At 37.7% G+C, this 20,163-nt stretch overlaps 1 protein-coding gene and 1 non-coding gene across 2 annotated transcripts; both read left to right on the top strand.

Moving 5' to 3' along the window:
* The first annotated feature begins 5,429 nt into the window (after nt 1-5,429).
* Nucleotides 5,430-5,501, top strand: trnac-gca (transfer RNA cysteine (anticodon GCA)). The gene has a single exon. It is a non-coding gene; the product is annotated as a tRNA-Cys (tRNA).
* Nucleotides 5,502-12,925: 7,424 nt separating this feature from the next.
* LOC131350305 (immunoglobulin iota chain-like) lies at nt 12,926-13,403 on the top strand (the record flags this gene model as incomplete). Its single annotated transcript, XM_058385447.1, has 2 exons — nt 12,926-12,965; nt 13,102-13,403. Coding segments are annotated over exons 1-2 (342 nt in total), but the record flags the coding sequence as incomplete, so codon positions are not given.
* Between the last annotated feature and the right edge of the window lie 6,760 nt (nt 13,404-20,163).

The following is a 20,163-nucleotide window of genomic DNA, read 5'->3' as shown; positions in this document are numbered from 1 at the left end:
TGGTTTTACATGGAATAGAGTGGTTGGGATAAAACTAATGGAAACTTGCACTGCCGGCTTGGTTCTCGCTTGGAAGTTTGTTTCTCCAGAGGTCCAAGGAGGTTCAAATCCCACTGTAATTACCTCTGAAAATTAAAGCTCCAACCTGGAGCCTATCTCTGGAATACAGGGAGCGGGATGGAGAATGTCACACTTTGTGGAGACATGAACCTCTGAAATATTAATATAATAGAGTACAGAAAGACCTCAGAATATTGTCATTTTACTAACACCATTCATCATGTTCACTGTTATATTCATGTGTCTGTGGCTTTCATTAGGTAAGTTATCATTGACCTTTTCAGAAAGGAGGGTAAAAGGTAAAACCCTATGCCACCACGTCTGTCTGCTAAAGTTGATGATAAAACTAAACAAGTGGATCTGATCATCTCCTCTGCTGCTTTTAATGTTTGATAATATACAATTAGAAGGTAATTTATTCATAATCACACTCTCTGGTATCACCCAGATGAGGATGGGTTCACATTTGAGTCTTCCTCATATCGTCTCACAGAGTTTTTTCTTGCCGCTGTTGCCTCAGAGTTGCTCATTAGGGGTAAAGTTAATTTTCAACTTTGTAATTTCTATTCTGAATTTCTGTATTTCTGTAAAGCTGCATTGAGACAGTGTCTATTGTTAAAAGTGATATGAATGAAAATGAAGTGAACTGAATTTAATTACCTTTTGGGAACAGACACAGCAAATTTACTTATGAGAGATTGGATCCAGTTTACTCATGGATCCAGTTTCCTATGATTTTTGTCATAGGAAATTATCATAATTATTTATAAATGTACAAATAATTAAAAAAACACACAAACAGATAAAGGCTTATAGTATGGTATAGATGATGAATCTTAAAATACAACACAGACATATTAATGACTCTACACTACAACTGCATCACTTCCTGGGTGTGGCCTTCTAGAGACGTGTAAAGTTCAGCACATACAGCACTATTATACAGAATCCTCACAGAGCTGTGTTCAGAAATGGATCAACTATACAACTTACTGTACATAGTGAGATACATACCACTGATTCTCACTCTAGTTACAGGTAATTTTCAATCAGTTATTAATTATTACAATGATATTTAATCAGTTAAATAATTGCATTAATTAATAAGCATGTTTGTATTAATCTAGTAATTTCTTGATTCCTTAAGTCAATATTGGAATTACAAAAAATACTTCACTGACATGTTTCTTTATATTTTTGTCACACCAGGTAGCTTTGCAGATAAAATTTGGCCAACAGATGCAAACATTGTCAGGAAAGAAGCAGAGACTGTTATTCTGAAATGTTCATATGAGGCAAGCAGTGAATACATTTTGCTTTACTGGTACAAACAATATCCTAACAGCGCACCACAGTATTTACTGTATAAAGGTGCAAGGTCAAATGCAGGTGCTGGGAGCACTCCTGATGATCGTCGACTAGAGTCGAAAACAAGCAGAGACTCTACTGAACTTACTATCAGAGGTCTAAAGCTCTCAGATTCTGCACTCTATCATTGTGCTCTAAGAGTTGGAACACAGTGATACAGAGTCACTGAAAGTCTTTACAAAAACATCAACATGGTATATTAAGTTTCTAAAACCACAGAAGATGAAAGAGACTCACTTTACCAACTTATCAGTTAACCACAGACACAAACAACATTTGTGAAAACATTTGCAGCTGGAGCTAATAGCCTAAAAAGAAAATGAGGGATTAACACAACTATAAATAAAAAAATCTACATCTACATTCATTTATTAAATGTTTATTCTGCATGTTCATTTGAACAGATGTGAGTTTGATCATACAGATAAAAAAAAAATAAATAAAAAATTAGTGACAATATTTGATTGCACATAAGGGAAATGTCTATAATCTTAAACATAATTATTTGATGGAGGGATGATGACTCTAGCCTTTTGAGCTTGTCCTCTGTTTTCTTATTTGTACTGTGATGTAAACGTTCCAACTTAAGGTGGACTGCTGACACTAAATTTCCCCTAAGTCTGAATGAGTGTGTGAATGTGTCTGTGCATTTTGTCCTGCATTAGACTGCTGTATCATCCAGGGTGTATTCCTGCATCATCCCTAGTGTTGCTGGGAGAAGCTCCAGATTCACCTGCCCAGGACAAAGCATGAATGAATGAATGAAGGTGTGTATATATAATGTATATAGACAGTTGTGGAAGTGTGACCAGGATAAAGTAGGTACTAAAAATAAACTCTGATTGAATGACCATTCATTAGGTTGCAGCTGCAGCTTATGGATCTGGGGCTTGGTTTTACTGTAGTTTTAGCATACTAAGATTTGCTAATTGTCTAGTAGATGAGAAAGAGTTGCTGTGTGAGGTAAAGCAGAGTTGTCATGAATATGAATAAATATGATGTTTATTTCAAAAGATAAACACAAACTAACTAAACACTCAGGATAACAATGTTATTATGCCCACTTGGTTTTCTTCACTATTGCTGATATTGCTAAGTCCTTTAGTTCGCAAGTTACAAACCAAAAGAACAAGTATTTTAATTAAGTTGCTTAATAATAAATTGTTGTCAATAAATTCTAATAAATTGGTGTATTTATATTAAAGGCTGTTGACAACAATTCATCCACCCAGAATACACTGTTTAATGTAATCACAATCATCTTTAAGTAACCAAACATAACTATAAAATAAATACATATCAGTTTCTGATTGCCAGTGAAATGTAGTTAGAGTGAGAATGTTCTTTTAGCTGATTGTTTATAACAGACGTGTTCTTGAACATTAGTGAGGAAAGGCTCAGGTGCACAGTTTATTCTCCTCTTGATCAATAGATGAAGAAAATTGTTGGAGGAAAAGTTTCTGTTCCTCTGCAGCTCTTTTTCTCTATAGACAATATTCTGTTTGTGAGTCCTGTATGATTGTAATTAACACCAGTGAATAAAACTACTGAATAAAATCAGATGGAAAAATATTTGAAGTGAACTGGAACAGCGATTTAGTCCAGGAACTCTATGGAACTCTGTTTGGGAAGTCTATACAAAGAAATGCAAAAAATGCTAAATATATACATTATATAATATTAATTATAGTTCAGAAGTTTATTTATTAATGTCATTAATAAATAAATTACTTTCAATTACCTTAAAAACCAAGTCTTTCTTATTTCTCCACAAGATGGTGTAGTGAGTTATCTTATTGTGGGTCAGGTGCTAGGACTCTGCTCACATCCTCCAAAGATGTAGACTCTGTTATAAATACTTCTTTGCAGAATAATATGAACTCTAATAAACATGCTTTATCACAACAAACAAATAAATGCCACAAGTCAAGATACTACTTATAAAATATAAAAACTAAAATATTTACTCATTTTAATTGTTAGTAAATTTGTATAAAATTGAATAAATACAATAATAGAATAATTTAAATACATTACATTTTCTTCTCCATGGCAGATTCAATAAAGCCACTTTTCCCTCATAAAGTTGTAGATGAAGGTGATGATGTTAATCTGATAAAATCGGTCCGTAGGATGAAGATGATAACATTGTCAGTAAGGAAACAGACACTTTCTTATGAGTCAAGCAGTCATTATGTTTGGCTTTAATTGTACAAACAATATCCTAACATTTTATTTCGGGGGCCCCTCTGTGCCACCAATATGACTAATTATAACTAATTATTGTCATTTTGTATAATAATCATTGTCCATTGACAGATATCAAAAAAAAGACGGTCATTTCATGTACTCTTGGGGGCCCCCTGGTGGCTACGGGGCCCTAAGCAGCCGCTTAGTTCGCTTATGCCTTGGGCATAACCACTTCCTGACTCAGTATCTGACAGTCAATATTACTAATGTAATGTTGTATGATATTTAGGAATGATCATAAAAATATCAAAACTTCCGCGGATTTCTGCAGGACTTGAAGAGCTGGACACTGGGTGAGATCGCCTGTGCTGCGGGTCTGTCAGTGTGTGTGTGTGTGTGTGTGTGTGTGTCTAAATAGTGCCCTTTGCACTTACCCATTTGTTTTGGGTTTTCTGTTTGTTAATGTATTAGTTATCACAGTATGCATTTGGGGCTGCTATTTTATTTTATTTCATTTTTAAATGGACGGGTTTTAAGCTGTAGCTGGGCTGGAAATCTTAGGTCCAATCCGGAAATCACTGGTTACTATGGTTACCGCGTCCTGCGGGGAGAAAGAGCTCCTTCTGACAACACTCAGCCCCTCACGGTAGGACGATCTTTATCCGTTAATGTCACACTGATTTTACAATAAATATACAATAAACAATAAATATACAATATAATATAACATAATATACAATACAATGTAATATTTACCCCAGTAGTAGGACACTTTTAAGAACCCTGTGTTACTTCCTCTGCTCTGATAACTCACAGTGGCAGGGTAGCAGTTCGTTAGTTCAGTGTTCGAAAAAAACGATGAGACGGACAAAGTTAGCCGATGCATGCCATTTAACTTCCCTCAGAATTTACTCCCGGATGGAATAACTTACATGAACTCTAAAATAAATAGCAAATAAGCTTTTATTTCTCTGCTTTCCAAACTAGATGAACCGCGAGCGCGCACACACTTCTGAGCACATTGTTCCGCACTACTCAATGAAGGTGTTCTTTCCAACACCATCGTAATCCAGGGTAGGCCTTTCCATCGCTCTCCGACAAACTCACTTATTCTTAGAATGGATTAAAAAATGGGGAATTCACGAAGATGGGTAAATTGTGACCATGAAGGGATGCTGATGGTCAGCAAATATGCTCAAATAGGGTTTGGTTTTCAAGAGACGATTGATTTGTGTTAAGTTGCCCATTGATGGCCAAGAACATATTCCAAACACCTCCACCATCTACAAGGACTGTCTCCACATTTAAAAAATTCCCTTGATCATTATACCAGCTCTGCTTGCAGGGACTCACTAAATAAAAGTATTAGCAACGACAACAATGTAATCCAGGGTAAGACCTACCTTCGTCCTCCGACACCCTAATTTATCCGTGGAATAGATTACACAACGTGGTGAGTTTACAAAGATGGGTAAATTGTGGCCTTGAAGGGATGCTCTTGGATAGCAAAGATGCTCAAATAGGCTTTGGCTTTCAAGGGGCGATTGATTTGTGTTACGGATAAGAAGGCCCCCTGGACGAATCCGCATACCCCAGCCTGACTCCACTGATTCAGGTATCCTTAACTGTTTAACAGTTTACAACATTAAAAGTCGTCTGGAAATGACCAAGCCTACAAACACTATCATGTGTAGATAATCCCTTGGCAGTAGGAAACTTCGGATTGACTTTTAATCTATGAATCCTTGGTCCAATATTAAAATGACATCCATTTAGAACACACCTGTTGTCAGTTGCTAGCACTTACCTGTGGGGGTATAGCTCAGTGGTAGAGCATTTGACTGCAGATCAAGAGGTCCCTGGTTCAAATCCAGGTGCCCCCTGCTGGGATTGCTTTGCATTACCTTTAACCCTCTGGGGTCTGAGGCCTTTTTGAAGACCTGCAGTGAATCGGGGCTCTTCTTAAATTTTTATAAATTTCAAAGCTTTATCAATGTAGTAGCTAATACATTTCAACTTATTTACATAGAGCACAAACTGGGTTTTCATAATATGGCTGATGTAAGTATGTTAGATTCATGTGTGACTTTTAAGCTTATGTCAAAGTACAAAAGTAGAAAATAGAATTTTGAACTCTAGCAGAAAAACAGTGAAAATGGAGAATAAACAAACCTTGCAGATTGTTTTGAACACAGGACTGAGTTCATGAAAGTCTTGGGTGTGGGCCCATAGAAAAACAGCTAAATTATAACACTCAGAAAGACCTTTTATTTGGAGTAAAGTGACTGATGTGCCTAACTTTTTTCAACAGAGCCTCTGTTTCACTGAATAATCAATGACTATTTATGAATATGTAAGACCTATTGATACCTGGCTCAGGTGACACCAGGTTTCCCCAGGACTCCTATTGATGTCTCAGCTGTTTGCACCTATACATTCAGATTCCTCCTACAAAAACAGGGTACACTGAGGCCAGGTTTTGTTGAGAGAAACAAAAAATAAAGCATGGTTTCTGAAATTTTCATTGAAATGCAATTCTTTTAGAACATTGCTAAAAGGCATATTCATAACCACATTGAAGCCATTCACAGGTAACTATGTTGTTTTTCTGGGATACTATTATATTATTTGTTTTAAATTTTGTCTGCTTAGCAAAAGTTTCCACTGTTTATGACAGAAATAAAGCTGTTCATATCGTGCTATTTTTTTGGGGGTGATCTGAGTATATGATGACTGGAATACAGCTGCTCACATCGGCACGCGCTTTCACTTTTATTTAGCGTTTATTTAGTGAGTATATATTTGTGCTATGTTGTTTTTCTGTGGTACTATTATTGATTTTACATTTCGTCTGCTTAGCAAAAGTTGCCACGGTTTATGACTGAAATAAAGCTGTTCACATCGGTGCACGCTTTCTGACTTTCTGACAGCTTTATTTCAGTCATTATATACTCAGATCAGAAGAGTGGAAGATTTTTTTTTGGTTTGTTTCTTCATTCAAGCCCTTTTTTTCTGTTAGACACGGGCATGCATTAGCACATCACTCCCCACAAACAACACAGCTTTTTTTCTGGGTTGCTACAATATAATTTCATTTACAAAAACACTTTCAAAGTGAAAAAAAGTGATTGGCATCGTTGACAATGCCGTCGACCCCAGAGGGTTAAATCGCTCAACCTGTCCGTCTGACTGAGGTCAGAAAGGTGTTGTGCGGGTTTTGTCAATGTCTAGCAACTCACACATGCTCTGGAAGACCTCCGATTCAAAATTGGTGCCTTGGTCACTATGGAGTGTAAGTGGTGCTCCATAACAGCAGACCCATGTGCATGTGCGACACCAAAGTGAAACATCTTCTCGCATTTGGTACCAACAATATCTGTTCCGCAACCGAGACAGTGTTCGCTCCACACCGAAATGTCCACCCACTGGCTTCTCGTGCATCTGGCGCATTACATCTTCCCAGAAAACTCGTGGCAGGATTATCTGGGGATAAAACTCAGGGCCCTCATTCAGGTACAGTCTTTGCCATTGGCTTCAGTAGGCTTTTGTTGCTGGGCCATAGGGGGACTCATTCTCCCAGGAAGGTCATTGCCTTCCTCCATCCACCTCTTGATGGGAGTAATTTCCGGATTGGCTGTCTGAGCAGAACGCAGTTCGTCGGTAGTCCACCCAGAGAATGGAAGGGTACTGGCAGTAATGGCAGGTTGTACTACCCCCTCTGGACAAGACTCTGGGGTAACGGCTGCAGGTTCATCATGTATAGGTTTGCCATCAAGGTCACACTGGACCGCTTGGTGACAGAGCTGAGGGCTACTCAAGGTGGGATTCTTAAGGTTACATGGGCAAGTTGAATGGCATGCCCTCAGAGAAAGCACATCAGCATTTTCGTGACAGTGGCCCGGGCGATGAACAACTTTGAAGTCATACTACCCAAGCTTCTCGAGCCATCTGGCCAATTGTCCCTCTGGTTCTCTCATCCTCAGGAGCCAGTGTAAGCTACTATGGTCTGTGCGTACAGTGAAGGATCTGCCCAGCAGGTACTGATGAAAATGTGCTGTGAACTCCACCACAGCTAAAAGTTCTCTACATGTGGTGTAGTAATTCTGCTCAGTTGGCGTCAGACTCCGACTCCCATATGCTAGTACACGTTCTTCCCCTTGCTGTAATTGAGAAAGCACAGCTCTGATTCCGAAATTGCTAGCATCTGTGTCCAGAACAAGATCACCACTGTCCATAGGGTAGCCAAGGATGGGGGTGGTAGTGAGCAGCTTCTTTAACTCATCAAATGCCTGTTGGCTCTCAGGGGTCCAGTGAAATCGGGCATGTTTCCTCAACAGGTTGTGAAGGGGCTTTGCAACTGCAGCAAAATCTTTGACAAACCGCCTGTAGTAGGATGCGAGACCCACAAACTGTTGAACTTCGGGAACACTCACGGGCTGTGGCCATTCTCAAATTTTCTGCACCTTCTCTGGGTCGGCAGCTATACCATGCTCTGAGACGACGTGGCCAAGGTAGATTACCTGGCAGCAGAAGAGACAACATTTGGCGGGTTTCAGCTTCAGGTTCGCTTGGCACAGCCTTTTGAACACCTGTGCCAGCCGCTGGAGCATTTCCTTTACATTCCTGCCCAGGACGATGATGTCGTCTAGGTATACCAGGCAGATTTCCCACTGCCTTCCAGCAAAGACACGGTCCATTAATCGCTGGAACGTCACCGGAGCATTGCAAAGGCCAAACGGCATGATGTTCCACTCAAACAGCTCCTTCCTGCTGTAGAACGCAGCTGCCTGTCTCACCTGTGGGGTCAACTCCACTTGCCAGTACCCGGAAGCAAGATCCAATATGCTAAACCATTTTGCCATGGACAGTGTGTCTAGTGTGTCTTGGATTCTTGGGATCAGATAGACGTCTTTTACAGTGCGCTCGTTTAGTGCCCTGTAGTCTACACATAGTCGGTACGTTTGATCTTTCTTTCGTACCATTACAATGGGTGAAGCCCAGCGGCTATTACTTTGGGAGGCTAAACCAGCATCTAGACTCTGTTGGATCTGCTCATCGGCACTTTGCTGTTTTCAAATGCCATTCGACGCAGTTGCTGTTTCACAGGCGAACCAGGCTGGATTTTAATGTCATGTTGGTACATGCCATCTTCAGTGTATAATGCAATAAAAAGACTACTGATGGCTCAGTAACAATGAGGAAATCTCCAGAACTAAGGACTGAGTTTTAGGCTTTGCAGGATATAAGAATTAGACTCACATGCTTTGTCACTTCTGTTGTGATGGAGTATATCTGTGTAATTTAACACTGCATTGTTTTGTCACTTCATTTTATATGCCGTGTATACTTTCATTTGTTTGTATTAAAGCTTTACACAGGAAACCTGCTCTCCACATAACATTATCTCTACAGATGGTATAACCACAACAGACCAGTCACTAGAACTGCCTTATTTTTCAGTGCATCATTTGTTTTCTGCTCTTGTGCACAGTGTTCAGTGGGAGAAAGTTCAATTCAATTCAGTTTTCTTTATTTAATCCCCTGATATGACAGAAAGTATATCATGTGAATTGATAGATTTTTTAAAATCCGATACAGTTTAAATGTTGAGATTTATGGCTGTTTTCAACAATTGTTTCCTTTTTGTTTTTACTTTTTGGTTTATTAATAAATAACTAAAGTTACTAATGAATAAATTATTGCTTTTCATTTAGTAATGTTATTGTTATTATATAAAAAATACAAAAACTATTATATGCACAAATACAAACTCTGCAGCATTTCAGATAGAAATACATTGGGAATTATAAATCCATCACACACTACCCAGTGCTGTAAATGAAATGTAAATATTAGATCTAATATAAAACAATGTGTGGATGTCTAGAAAAAAATGAACCATGTCAAGTGTATAAACATGTATACATATGAATATATAAAGGGATGTAGTTTCTTTACAGTTTATATGATTTATTGTAACAAATGTTTATTTATCTATTCAGACAGTCATTATGCATGTAAACACAACTGCATGTTACTTTGCTGCATGTGAGCTAAGACAATGTCCTTTTACAAAACACTGAGTCATGATTGAGTATGATTGTATAAATAGATGAAATGGATGAAAAAGAAAACTCTCAGTGGAATTTGCTTTCCGTTTGTTTTATGATCATATTTGACCTGATTATAATACTAGTACTCATGCTTTATTGACAACATATTTTCATCAGCCAACATTTTTTAGGCTGCAGTTGGAGGACACTAAGCAGCTTCTTATATTGTTTATGGGGTAGAGAGGGTTTGTATGTACTTATACATGATTATACATACATAGCTATAACTGATGTTAGTAGGTCATTTATATTATTCATTACTTTATTTTCATATTAAATTAAATGTTTCTTTGCAACAGTGAATGTAGATATAAATCTGTCATTTATATAAGAGAGCTCTGAACTGACAAAACAATGCTACTTATCCACCCTGTTATAACAGCTGTTATTAATATCAATAAGTCCATATTAACATGACATACTAATTTCCATTTGAATGTTTTTAAGTGATTCATATTGTATTTGTATATTCATATGTAAACAAGATACAGACCAATACATCTGAAATGTATTTATGTGTTTAAACAGTTTAATAAGAGAAGCTCTGAGGAAGCATACTACAGAATATATGAGCACAAGGAATTGTGTGTAATAGGGAAAATGTATTCAGTCATGGCTGTTGTGTACATTCACATTGTATTATCTGACTGCAAATGAGTGAGAAAAGAACAAAAATAACTGTGATTATTCAGCTATAGTGGAATAATGTTGTATTGTGTTGGTGTCTCAGTTCACCAGTGTTGTGATGATCTGTATAAAGTTATGCTCCAACTGCATCACTTCCTGGGTGTGTCCTTCTAGAGACGTGTAAAGTTCAGCACATACAGCACTATTATACAGAATCCTCACAGAGCTGTGTTCAGAAATGGATCAACTATACAACTTACTGTACATAGTGAGATACATACCACTGATTCTCACTCTAGTTACAGGTAATTTTCATCAATTCATCAATTTACTATTGGAATTAACCAAATTCATGATCTATAGAATTAACGTAATTTAATGTCTTGCATTATTTTTGGGGTATGTTGGGTATTACACAAAAATATTTTTAGAATGTTTTGATATCTGTATTATATCTTTATCAATATTCTCCTGTATAACAGGCAGTTTTGCAGATAAAATTTGGCCGAAAGATGAAGATGCCAACATTGTCATGAAGGAAACAGACACTGTTACTCTGAACTGTTCATATCAATCAAGCAGTGATGACATTTGGCTTTACTGGTACAGACAATATCCCAACAGCGCACCACAGTTTTTACTGTATAAAGGCGCGAGGTCAAGAGATGATGATGATTACAACCCCTCTGGCTCTCGATTCAATTCAGTAACATCCCCAGACTCTACTGAACTTACTATCAAAGATCTGCAGATCTCAGATTCTGCACTCTATCACTGTGCTCTTCTAGTAGCAGCACAGTGATACAGAGTCACTGAGAGACTGTACAAAAACCTATGAAATAATTCATTTGAAGTTCAACGTTAAATATCAAAGATACTTCCTTTACCAACTAATCAGTTAACCACAGACACAAAAGACATTTGTGGTAACATATGCAGCTGAAGAAAGAGAAAATAATAAAGAGGCACTGGGTCACTTGTTGCTGGTGTGAACTGTTTTATATTCATTGTACTTTGCTGGCCAGTTTTTCCCATGATTCATTTAAATTATATATATATTATATTCATTTACATGTATAAAAACAAACTAAGATTTGTCGTCAACAATTCACAACATTCAGAAGTGTCTAAATCAAGAGGTGTAGTATAATCTAGTGAAGAAAAATATTTTCTAAGCTATCATAAAATAACATTTTGTCAATCGCTCAGTGTGATGCAGTAATTACAACTAAAACATTACATCTAATAAACCCTGGCATCACTCTGCCCCCTGGTGAGACATATTCTGATCAACAGTGTCAGCTGCAGGAAGTGTGGAGCTCCACAGGCTATGACAGTAAACTCCTTCAGCTTTATCTTTCAGCAGATTACCATCTCTATCATGCTGATCTTTAATCTTTTTCTGTTAATGCTTCTACTAGGTATGTTCATCTTAATATTAGTTCTTATGACCAAGTTGGGACATGAAGTGTGAGAAATAGCACAGGGTTATATATATAGGAGGTAGAACAGAACATGTATGTGATGCCACAGCAGTGAGTTAAGGTGATATATTGTGATGTAGTGATATGTACAGCACAGTGAACTGGGAAGACTTCAGGGTGGACCAAGACCAAAAATAACAAAACAGAAACAAACTGAGATTAGCTATCTGACCTAAACAAAAAAAAGCCCTCGTGCCAGTGAATACATACAATGTCTCAATATTTACATGAGCAAAGAAAGATTATATACACAAGGCAGCAACGATTAACAAGAAGCAGATCAAACTTGTAGTCAAGGCAGGCAAAGGTCAAAATCAGAACAGTAAAACACAACACTGAATCTCAACACACATGCAAGCACAACACACCAAGTGAGCATTGAAGTTGGGGCTACTGGCTTCCATCCCAGCCTTGGCAGAAGTGTTAACTGCTGGAGCTGAAGCAGTAAGGAGGGCTAGAGTACAGAGGGGACCAACCTGAAGGACTAAACACATATAAGACAGAATATACAACACAACCTCACCGGATGTAACACTTCATATTAGTTCCAAGATGTTTTCATATTTCATTTACTTCATTTCTCTTTTTAGCACAGGGAGCACATCAATTCAAATGACTGAGCATCTTATATGCATTTTGGTGAGAGGCTTCATGTGGATTAGAGCTGACCTATTGACCTATTTAGAAAATGGGACATTTAGTCTACAGAACATAATTCCCAGGCTGTGACACAGATATGTTAATATGACGAATTACAATTTGCATTAATATGTGTATCATCACATAACTAAAATCCACAAAGGGTTCATTCATTAATCTTCAGTAAACACCTGACCAGGATCAAGGTGATGGTGATAGGGTCACTGTCACTATATTTAGTAAAAATCAGCCTTAAAAGATGTAAACAACATTCAATAAATTCTATTATGAAAATTCATTGCTTTTTTTTGATCATTATGATACCAGAACTGACATGACTATGAGTAAGTAAAAGTGGGTGGAGCTAGATGTGGTAAGATACAGTTTAGAAAGTTTCACAGAGATCCTGCCATTTATACCTACTGCAAGAGAGACACAACAGTCATGTTACTCTTCTTTATTTTCATAGTTGTTAAAAACATTGGTAAGTCATTTATATTATACACAAACTTTAGGTGAATGCTGGAGATTTGACCTGATACCTAAACATGATTCAGTTAAAAAAATTAACACCCTTAAGTAATGAATAATGTTTATGTTGTTGCAATGTTTTACAGCAGGTGCTGTTGACAGCAGCATTGCACCAGAACAAACCATCATATCTTCAAGTGAAGGCAGCAACATCACACTGACCTGCACATATGATGATTCAGCTTACTCTCTCCACTGGTATCGACAAAAACCTCAATCAGAACCAGAGTTTCTGCTGCTGATTCAGAAATCTACAGATTATGTCACTAAAGCTGAACATCTTGACCCACGACTATCCATCAAACTTCACAAAACGAACAAGAAAGTAGATCTGGAGATATTTCCTGCTGCAGTATCAGACTCTGCACTGTACTACTGCACCATGGAGCCCACAGTGACACAAAACTCAAACAGACTGTACAAAAAGTCAGGCTGCATGTTTTTCTCAGCAGGGGGAGATGTTTACCTGTTTCATTTAAGTACAGTATTTCTTAATTCTCAGACCTTGATGTTGATTTGCTTTGAAATCCAATAATGATCCTCTTACATATGTTGTTATTATTTATTGGTTGAATAATCAGAAAACAAATCCTTTAAAAGTAAATGTTAATCTTTAATCAGCTCTTGACTGATCACAAATAACATGCAACACATATATACAACATATATATATATTGGTGTTGCATGTTATTTGTCATCAGTCAAGAGCTGACAGCACAAGTTAGCAAGTTCACTAAAACACAAGGCCTTGTTGAACAGAAAAGACTTCTCTGCTCAGTCTCCACAGCACTAAGTGCAGGTCTCATAGCCAGTGGTGGCAGCTTTTAGCCCACTGACTTTAGCTAGCTTAGTAAATGACAGTGTAAAATTTAAATGCCAGAAAAACCCCAAAATGCTATACTATTTCAGGAATAATGACATTAAATATTAATTCTGATGAACAGTTATTTCTGTGTTTATTGTGCTTGAGAATTGATGTATTTAACATATGTTTCTTTGGTCTTGAGTCTTGAATAATAAGAATGTCCAGTAGTCTGATGACCCAGTGTGCTTTTGACATTGATATTAAAAGACTTCAGCACATAATTACTGTGGGTTTTGGGAATATGTCTGTTACCCTGTGAGACTCTGCATCTGCAGAACCTGTAAAAGAAAGCAAGTCTGTTTAGGAAACTTCTAAGTGAGAATTTTGTTTTGTTTTCCAACACAGAAATGGTCCTTTTAGGCATTTTTGTTAGCTTGTATCTCTCAAGGCATATATTACCACTGCTATTTGTAACCTGTCATATGTGACAGTAAATGTTATGTATTAAGTTATTTCAGGAGTTGTTTGTTCTCTGACATAACTGTGAGAATAACTAGCTAGTAAGCTAACACTTGCTATGTCTGTTATAACAGTAGCTTGGAGAATCAAATGCTGCACTCATACAGTAGTTCAGAAATATCAGCTAACAAAAACACAAAACCTCTTGTTACCTATACAGCCTGAATACAAGTATAGCTTTTCTATTCCAATTTCTACTCGAAATAAAGTAGAAAAAACCTGGAAATGTGCTTAGTTTTAAAAGGTAGTATCAAAGTATAAAGTATTGTGAGTTATTGTGTCTTTTGCTATTAGAGTCCTGAGACACAGCTCTGACCTCTAACTCCAATAAATATGTTTAAGAGGTGACGTCAGATGCAGTGGGTTGATCAGCAACAGTGGAATAGTTCTGTGTTGTATTAGTGACTCAGTTCACTGTCACTGATACTGTGAAGTGATGATCTGTGTAAAATTATGCTCCAACAGCATCACTTCCTGGAATTTCCTGGAAAGTGGAATTTTTATCTAGTTTGTTTAACAGGGTTTTAGAGAGTGAGAAGATGCCTGAGGAATGGAGAAGAGGTGTAGAGAAGATCTTTAAGAATAAGAGTGATGTGCAGAGTTGCAGCAACTATAGGGGGATAAAGTTGATGAGCCATACAATGAATCTATGGGAAAGAGTAGTGGAAGCTAGGTTAAGGAAGGTAGTGGAAATATGTGAGCAGCAGTATGGCTTCATGCCCAGAAAGAGCACAACAGATGCAATTTTTGCTCTGAGAATGTTGATGGAGAAGTATAGGGATGGTCAGAGAGAGTTGCACTGTGTGTTTGTAGACTTGGAGAAAGCATATGACAGGGTGCCAAGGGAAGAGCTGTACATCAGAGGGACAGCTCATGTTGGACGTTTGGGGGACAAAGGTAGGGAGGCCAGATTAAGATGGTTTGGACATGTTCAGAGGAGGGAGAGTGAGTATATTGGTAGGAGAATGTTGGACATGGAGCTGCAAGGAAGGAGGAAAAGAGGAAGGCCAAAGAGGAGGTATATGGATGTAATGAATGAGGATATGAAGCTAGTGGGTGTAAGTGTTGAGGATGTAGAAGATAGGGATAGGTGGAGAGAGATGATTCGCTGTGGAGACCCCTGAAGGGAAAAGCCGAAAGAAGAAGAAGAGGTTTCAAATATTATCTTGTGATTAATAATCAAGTATTTAAGAAAATCTAAAGTAATTTTGTGTGTTTACTTCCCTGTTAGGACAGGATGTACAACAAGACTTTCTTAATGGCCAATTCAGTGGAGTTGTTAAGTTTTACAGCTACTATCAACATCTGTTAAAAAAACATGGAAATGACAAATTCCGCAGTATTTGAAAGAGATATACACTATATTGCCAAAAGTATGTCACCTGCCTTGACTCGCATATGAACTTAAGTGACATCCAATTCCTAATCCATAGGGTTCAATATGACGTCGGTCCACCCTTTGCAGCTATAACAGCTTCAACTCTTCTGGGAAGGCTGTCCACAAGGTTTAGGAGTGTGTTTATGGGAATTTTTGACCATTCTTCCAGAAGCACATTTGTGAGGTCACACACTGATGTTGGACGAGAAGGCCTGGCTCTCAGTCTCCGCTCTAATTCATCCCAAAGGTGTTCTATCAGGTTGAGGTCAGGACTCTGTGCAGGCCAGTCAAGTTCCTCCACACCAGACTCTGTCATCCATGTCTTTATGGACCTTGCTTTGTGCACTGGTGCACAGTCATGTTGGAAGAGGAAGGGGCCAGCTCCAAACTGTTCCCACAAAGTTGGGAGCATGGAATTGTCCAAAATGTCTTGGTATGCTGAAGCATTCAGAGTTCCTTTCACTGGAACTAAGGGGCCAAGCCCAGCTCCTGAAAAACAACCCCACACCATAATCCCCCCTCCACCAAACTTTACACTTGGCACAATGCAGTCAGACAAGTACCGTTCTCCTGGCAACCGCCAAACCCAGACTCGTCCATCAGATTGCCAGATGGAGAAGCGCGATTCGTCACTCCAGAGAACACGTCTCCACTGCTCTAGAGTCCAGTGGCGGCGTGCTTTACACCACTGCATCCGACGCTTTGCATTGCACTTGGTGATGTATGGCTTGGATGCAGCTGCTCGGCCATGGAAACCCATTCCATGAAGCTCTCTGCGCACTGTTCTTGAGCTAATCTGAAGGCCACATGAAGTTTGGAGGTCTGTAGCGATTGACTCTGCAGAAAGTTGGCGACCTCTTCGCACTATGCACCTCAGCATCCGCTAACCCCGCTCCGTCAGTTTACGTGGCCTACCACTTCGTGGCTGAGTTGCTGTCGTTCCCAAACACTTCCACGTTCTTATAATACAGCTGACAGTTGACTGTGGAATATTTAGGAGCGAGGAAATCTCACGACTGGATTTGTTGCACAGGTGGCATCCTATCACAGTTCCACGCTGGAATTCACTGAGCTCCTGAGAGCGACCCATTCTTTCACAAATGTTTGTAAAAACAGTCTGCATGCCTAGGTGCTTGATTTTATACACCTGTGGCCATGGAAGTGATTGGAACACCTGATTCTGATTATTTGGATGGCTGAGCGAATACTTTTGGCAATATAGTGTATATGGGGGCTATGAAGACATAGGTATTTGTATAAATATTTCTTCCATATTCCAAAATCAGTGTCACACAGTGCAATCCCAAAAACCACCTACTAAAGAAAGGAGAGAGAGAGAGAGAGAGAGAGAGACAGAGAGAGAGAGAGAGAGAGAGAGAGAGAGAGAGACAGAAAGAGAGACCCAAAAACAAGTGTTGTAACTTTTAATGTCAAAATATCACAGAAAAATTGAATAAATGGTACGAGTGAATCCATGGCTTCTTAGGACTATATTTTATTATTAATGTAAAATATTTCTACAGGAATTTATATAAACAGAATACAGAACAGCACGGTCATCAGAAATATGCATAAATACAAGTAGGTGGAGCTAGAGGTGGAGATGTACATCAAATAGTAACACTGACATTCATTTCTAAAGCTAGAGGTTTGAACTAAACACTCAGGAAAACAATGTTGTTCCTCTTCGTGGTGTTTTTCACTCTTGCTGATGTTGGTAAGTCATATACACTGCACACAAAATATTATTTTTTCTAATTTGTAAGACGTAATTTTCCATGTGAAATGTGTCATTTATGATTAAAATATCACAATATTGTTGTAATGTTTTTATAGCAGAGGCTGCTGACAATAACATTAAACCAGATCAAACCAATGTATTTTCAATGGAAGGCAGCAACATCTCACTGTCCTGCACATATACTGGATCAGTTGACAGTCTCCACTGGTATCGACAAAAACCTGGATCAAGACCCGAGTTTCTGCTGCTTATTTATGAAAGCACTGAAACTGTCACTGAGGCTCAACCACCTCATCCACGATTGTCCATACACCTTAAAAAAGAGCAAGATAAAACGAATAAGAAAGTGGATCTGATCATCTCCTCTGCTGCTGTATCAGACTCTGCTCTATACTACTGTGCTCTGCAGCCCACAGTGACAGGAAATCCAGCTGCACTGTACAAAAACTTTCACACAGTTTTGTTATATTGAAAGCAGCTCTTCCAATGCTTTAGAGAAAGTTACATGCCCTTTTTGGGGATTCTATCATTTTCTCTATTGGTCAGGGTCATAGTAGATACAGAGTCTGTCCCAGACATGAGGTGGGAAAACACCCTGAATGGGATGTCAGTCCTTTGCACTCCACAAACCCTTTCACACACTCATTCACACAGAAGTGCAATTTCTCCTAGCAAATTTTCCTAGGGTTAGTTTAACCTCAACAGAAGATCATCTTCAAAACTAAGGATTATCTTATTATCAGCAAACCATAAGTAAAGTATCAGCAAATAATAATGTGTGTGTGCGTGTGTGTGTGTGTGTGTGTGTTTAATCCCCTGATAGGAAAGGAAGTATGTCATGTGATCATAAAGTATTTCTCAATGGCCAGTTCAGTTTTGTTGTTGAGATTTACAACTGTTTTCAACATCTGTTTCCTTTTAGTTTTCTATTATTATTTCTTTTTGTGCTTTACATTAAATAACGTAACCTGGTGTTGTAAATACAATTTAAATGTAAGTTCTAATATATAATTACTAATCCACAGTATGAATATATATGTATGGCTGTATGAACTGTTTACAGGTGTTTATTTTGTCCAAGTTAAGGTTTTTCTCTTCAATGAACACAAGATGGCGCAGTTACTTATCTTATTGTGGGTTAAGTACTAGAGACACTACCACACAACCTGCTCACATTCTCTGAGATGATGGAAGCTACTTTTCACAGTAAAACCTTTGTGACATAGAGTATACTTGTTCTTCTATCATACATACTGCTGATATAATATCCTAACCCCTGCCCTGGTTACTCTTAGTGCCTAAGATAATTTCAGAGATACCATTCTGATTAAACAACACAACTGTCCACTTAACACTAAACTGTCATAAGAATAAATACTCATCTAATGTCATTTCTGTGACAAACAAAAGCACCTGCTGTGTCAGAAACACTGAAAACTGGAAACTTATCTGTAAATCTGCCTTTACTCTTCTTTCTCTTCTTCTGATGGTATTGTGAGATTAAACCTTAATTATCAAGTAAAAAAATATTCCTTTTTCTCAATTAAACCTTATTCTCTTCCACTTAGTGTTTCTAACATTAATCTGCCTGCTGGTGTTTATACAATAATTCTCTAATTTAGAGACATCACTAACATATATAATTAAAATACTGACAATGTAATTATTAGATTAGATTTTTACTAGATTAAATTGATCATTTTTACATAAACACATTAATTTCCTGCTTTCAGTATGTGTTTACTTAAATGTGCTCTGGACAGGTTTCCCATATGAGGCTGAATGTAAAGCCAGGATGTTTCAGTAAGAATCAACAATCTGACAACAACATTGGTGACACTGTCATGTGATGCTGTGGGGTGGAGCAATTTTGAAGCTTTATGGTGTTAACATATTAGATTACAGAAAGATCTCCACTATTTTCACTGAGCTAAGACCAGTCATCATGTTCACTGTTATATTCATGTATCTGTGGCTTTCACTAGGTGAGTTAACATTGACTTTTTGTTATTGTGGAAATATTATATATATATATATATATATATATATATATATATATATATATTTATATATATATATATATATATATATATATATATATATATATATATATATAACTATATTATATTAAATATTAGTCTGTGTGGTGATGCAGTGTGAAAATGCAGAGTGTGGGTCTGACTTAAGTATTTCCTGTTGATTATTTAAAGGTTAAAAACATTATGTTCTCTTCTCTATGACAGGTGACTCCATGGCAGATTCAATAGAGCCAGATTTCCCTCATAAAGCTGTAGATGAAGGTGATGATGTTACTCTGTCCTGCAAAAAAAGTAGTACATCAGACTACCTGTACTGGTACAGACAATATCCAAAATCTAAACCTGAGTTCCTTCTTCAAATGTTTCAAAGCAGAACTCCAACTTCCAAAACTAAACTAAGAATGTCTGCTAAATTTGATGATAAACAAGTGTATCTGAACATCTCCTCTGCTGCTGTATCAGACTCTGCTCTATACTACTGTGTTCTGAGGCCCACAGTGACAGGAAATCCAGCTGCACTGTACAAAAACTTTCACATAGTTTTGCTACATGCCCTTTTGGGGAAGTCTCTCTTTCTTTCTTAAGATTCATAAAGATTTTATATTATTATAATATTTTATTATTAGTAGACAGTTCATTCATTCATTCATTCATTCATTCATCCATTCA

This window comes from Hemibagrus wyckioides, unplaced genomic scaffold, assembly GCF_019097595.1.
Source record: "Hemibagrus wyckioides isolate EC202008001 unplaced genomic scaffold, SWU_Hwy_1.0 Contig31, whole genome shotgun sequence".
Classification (NCBI taxonomy): Eukaryota; Metazoa; Chordata; class Actinopteri; order Siluriformes; family Bagridae; genus Hemibagrus; species Hemibagrus wyckioides.
The sequence above is the reverse complement of the archived record's forward strand: the minus strand, read 5'-3'. Positions and strand labels throughout refer to the sequence as shown.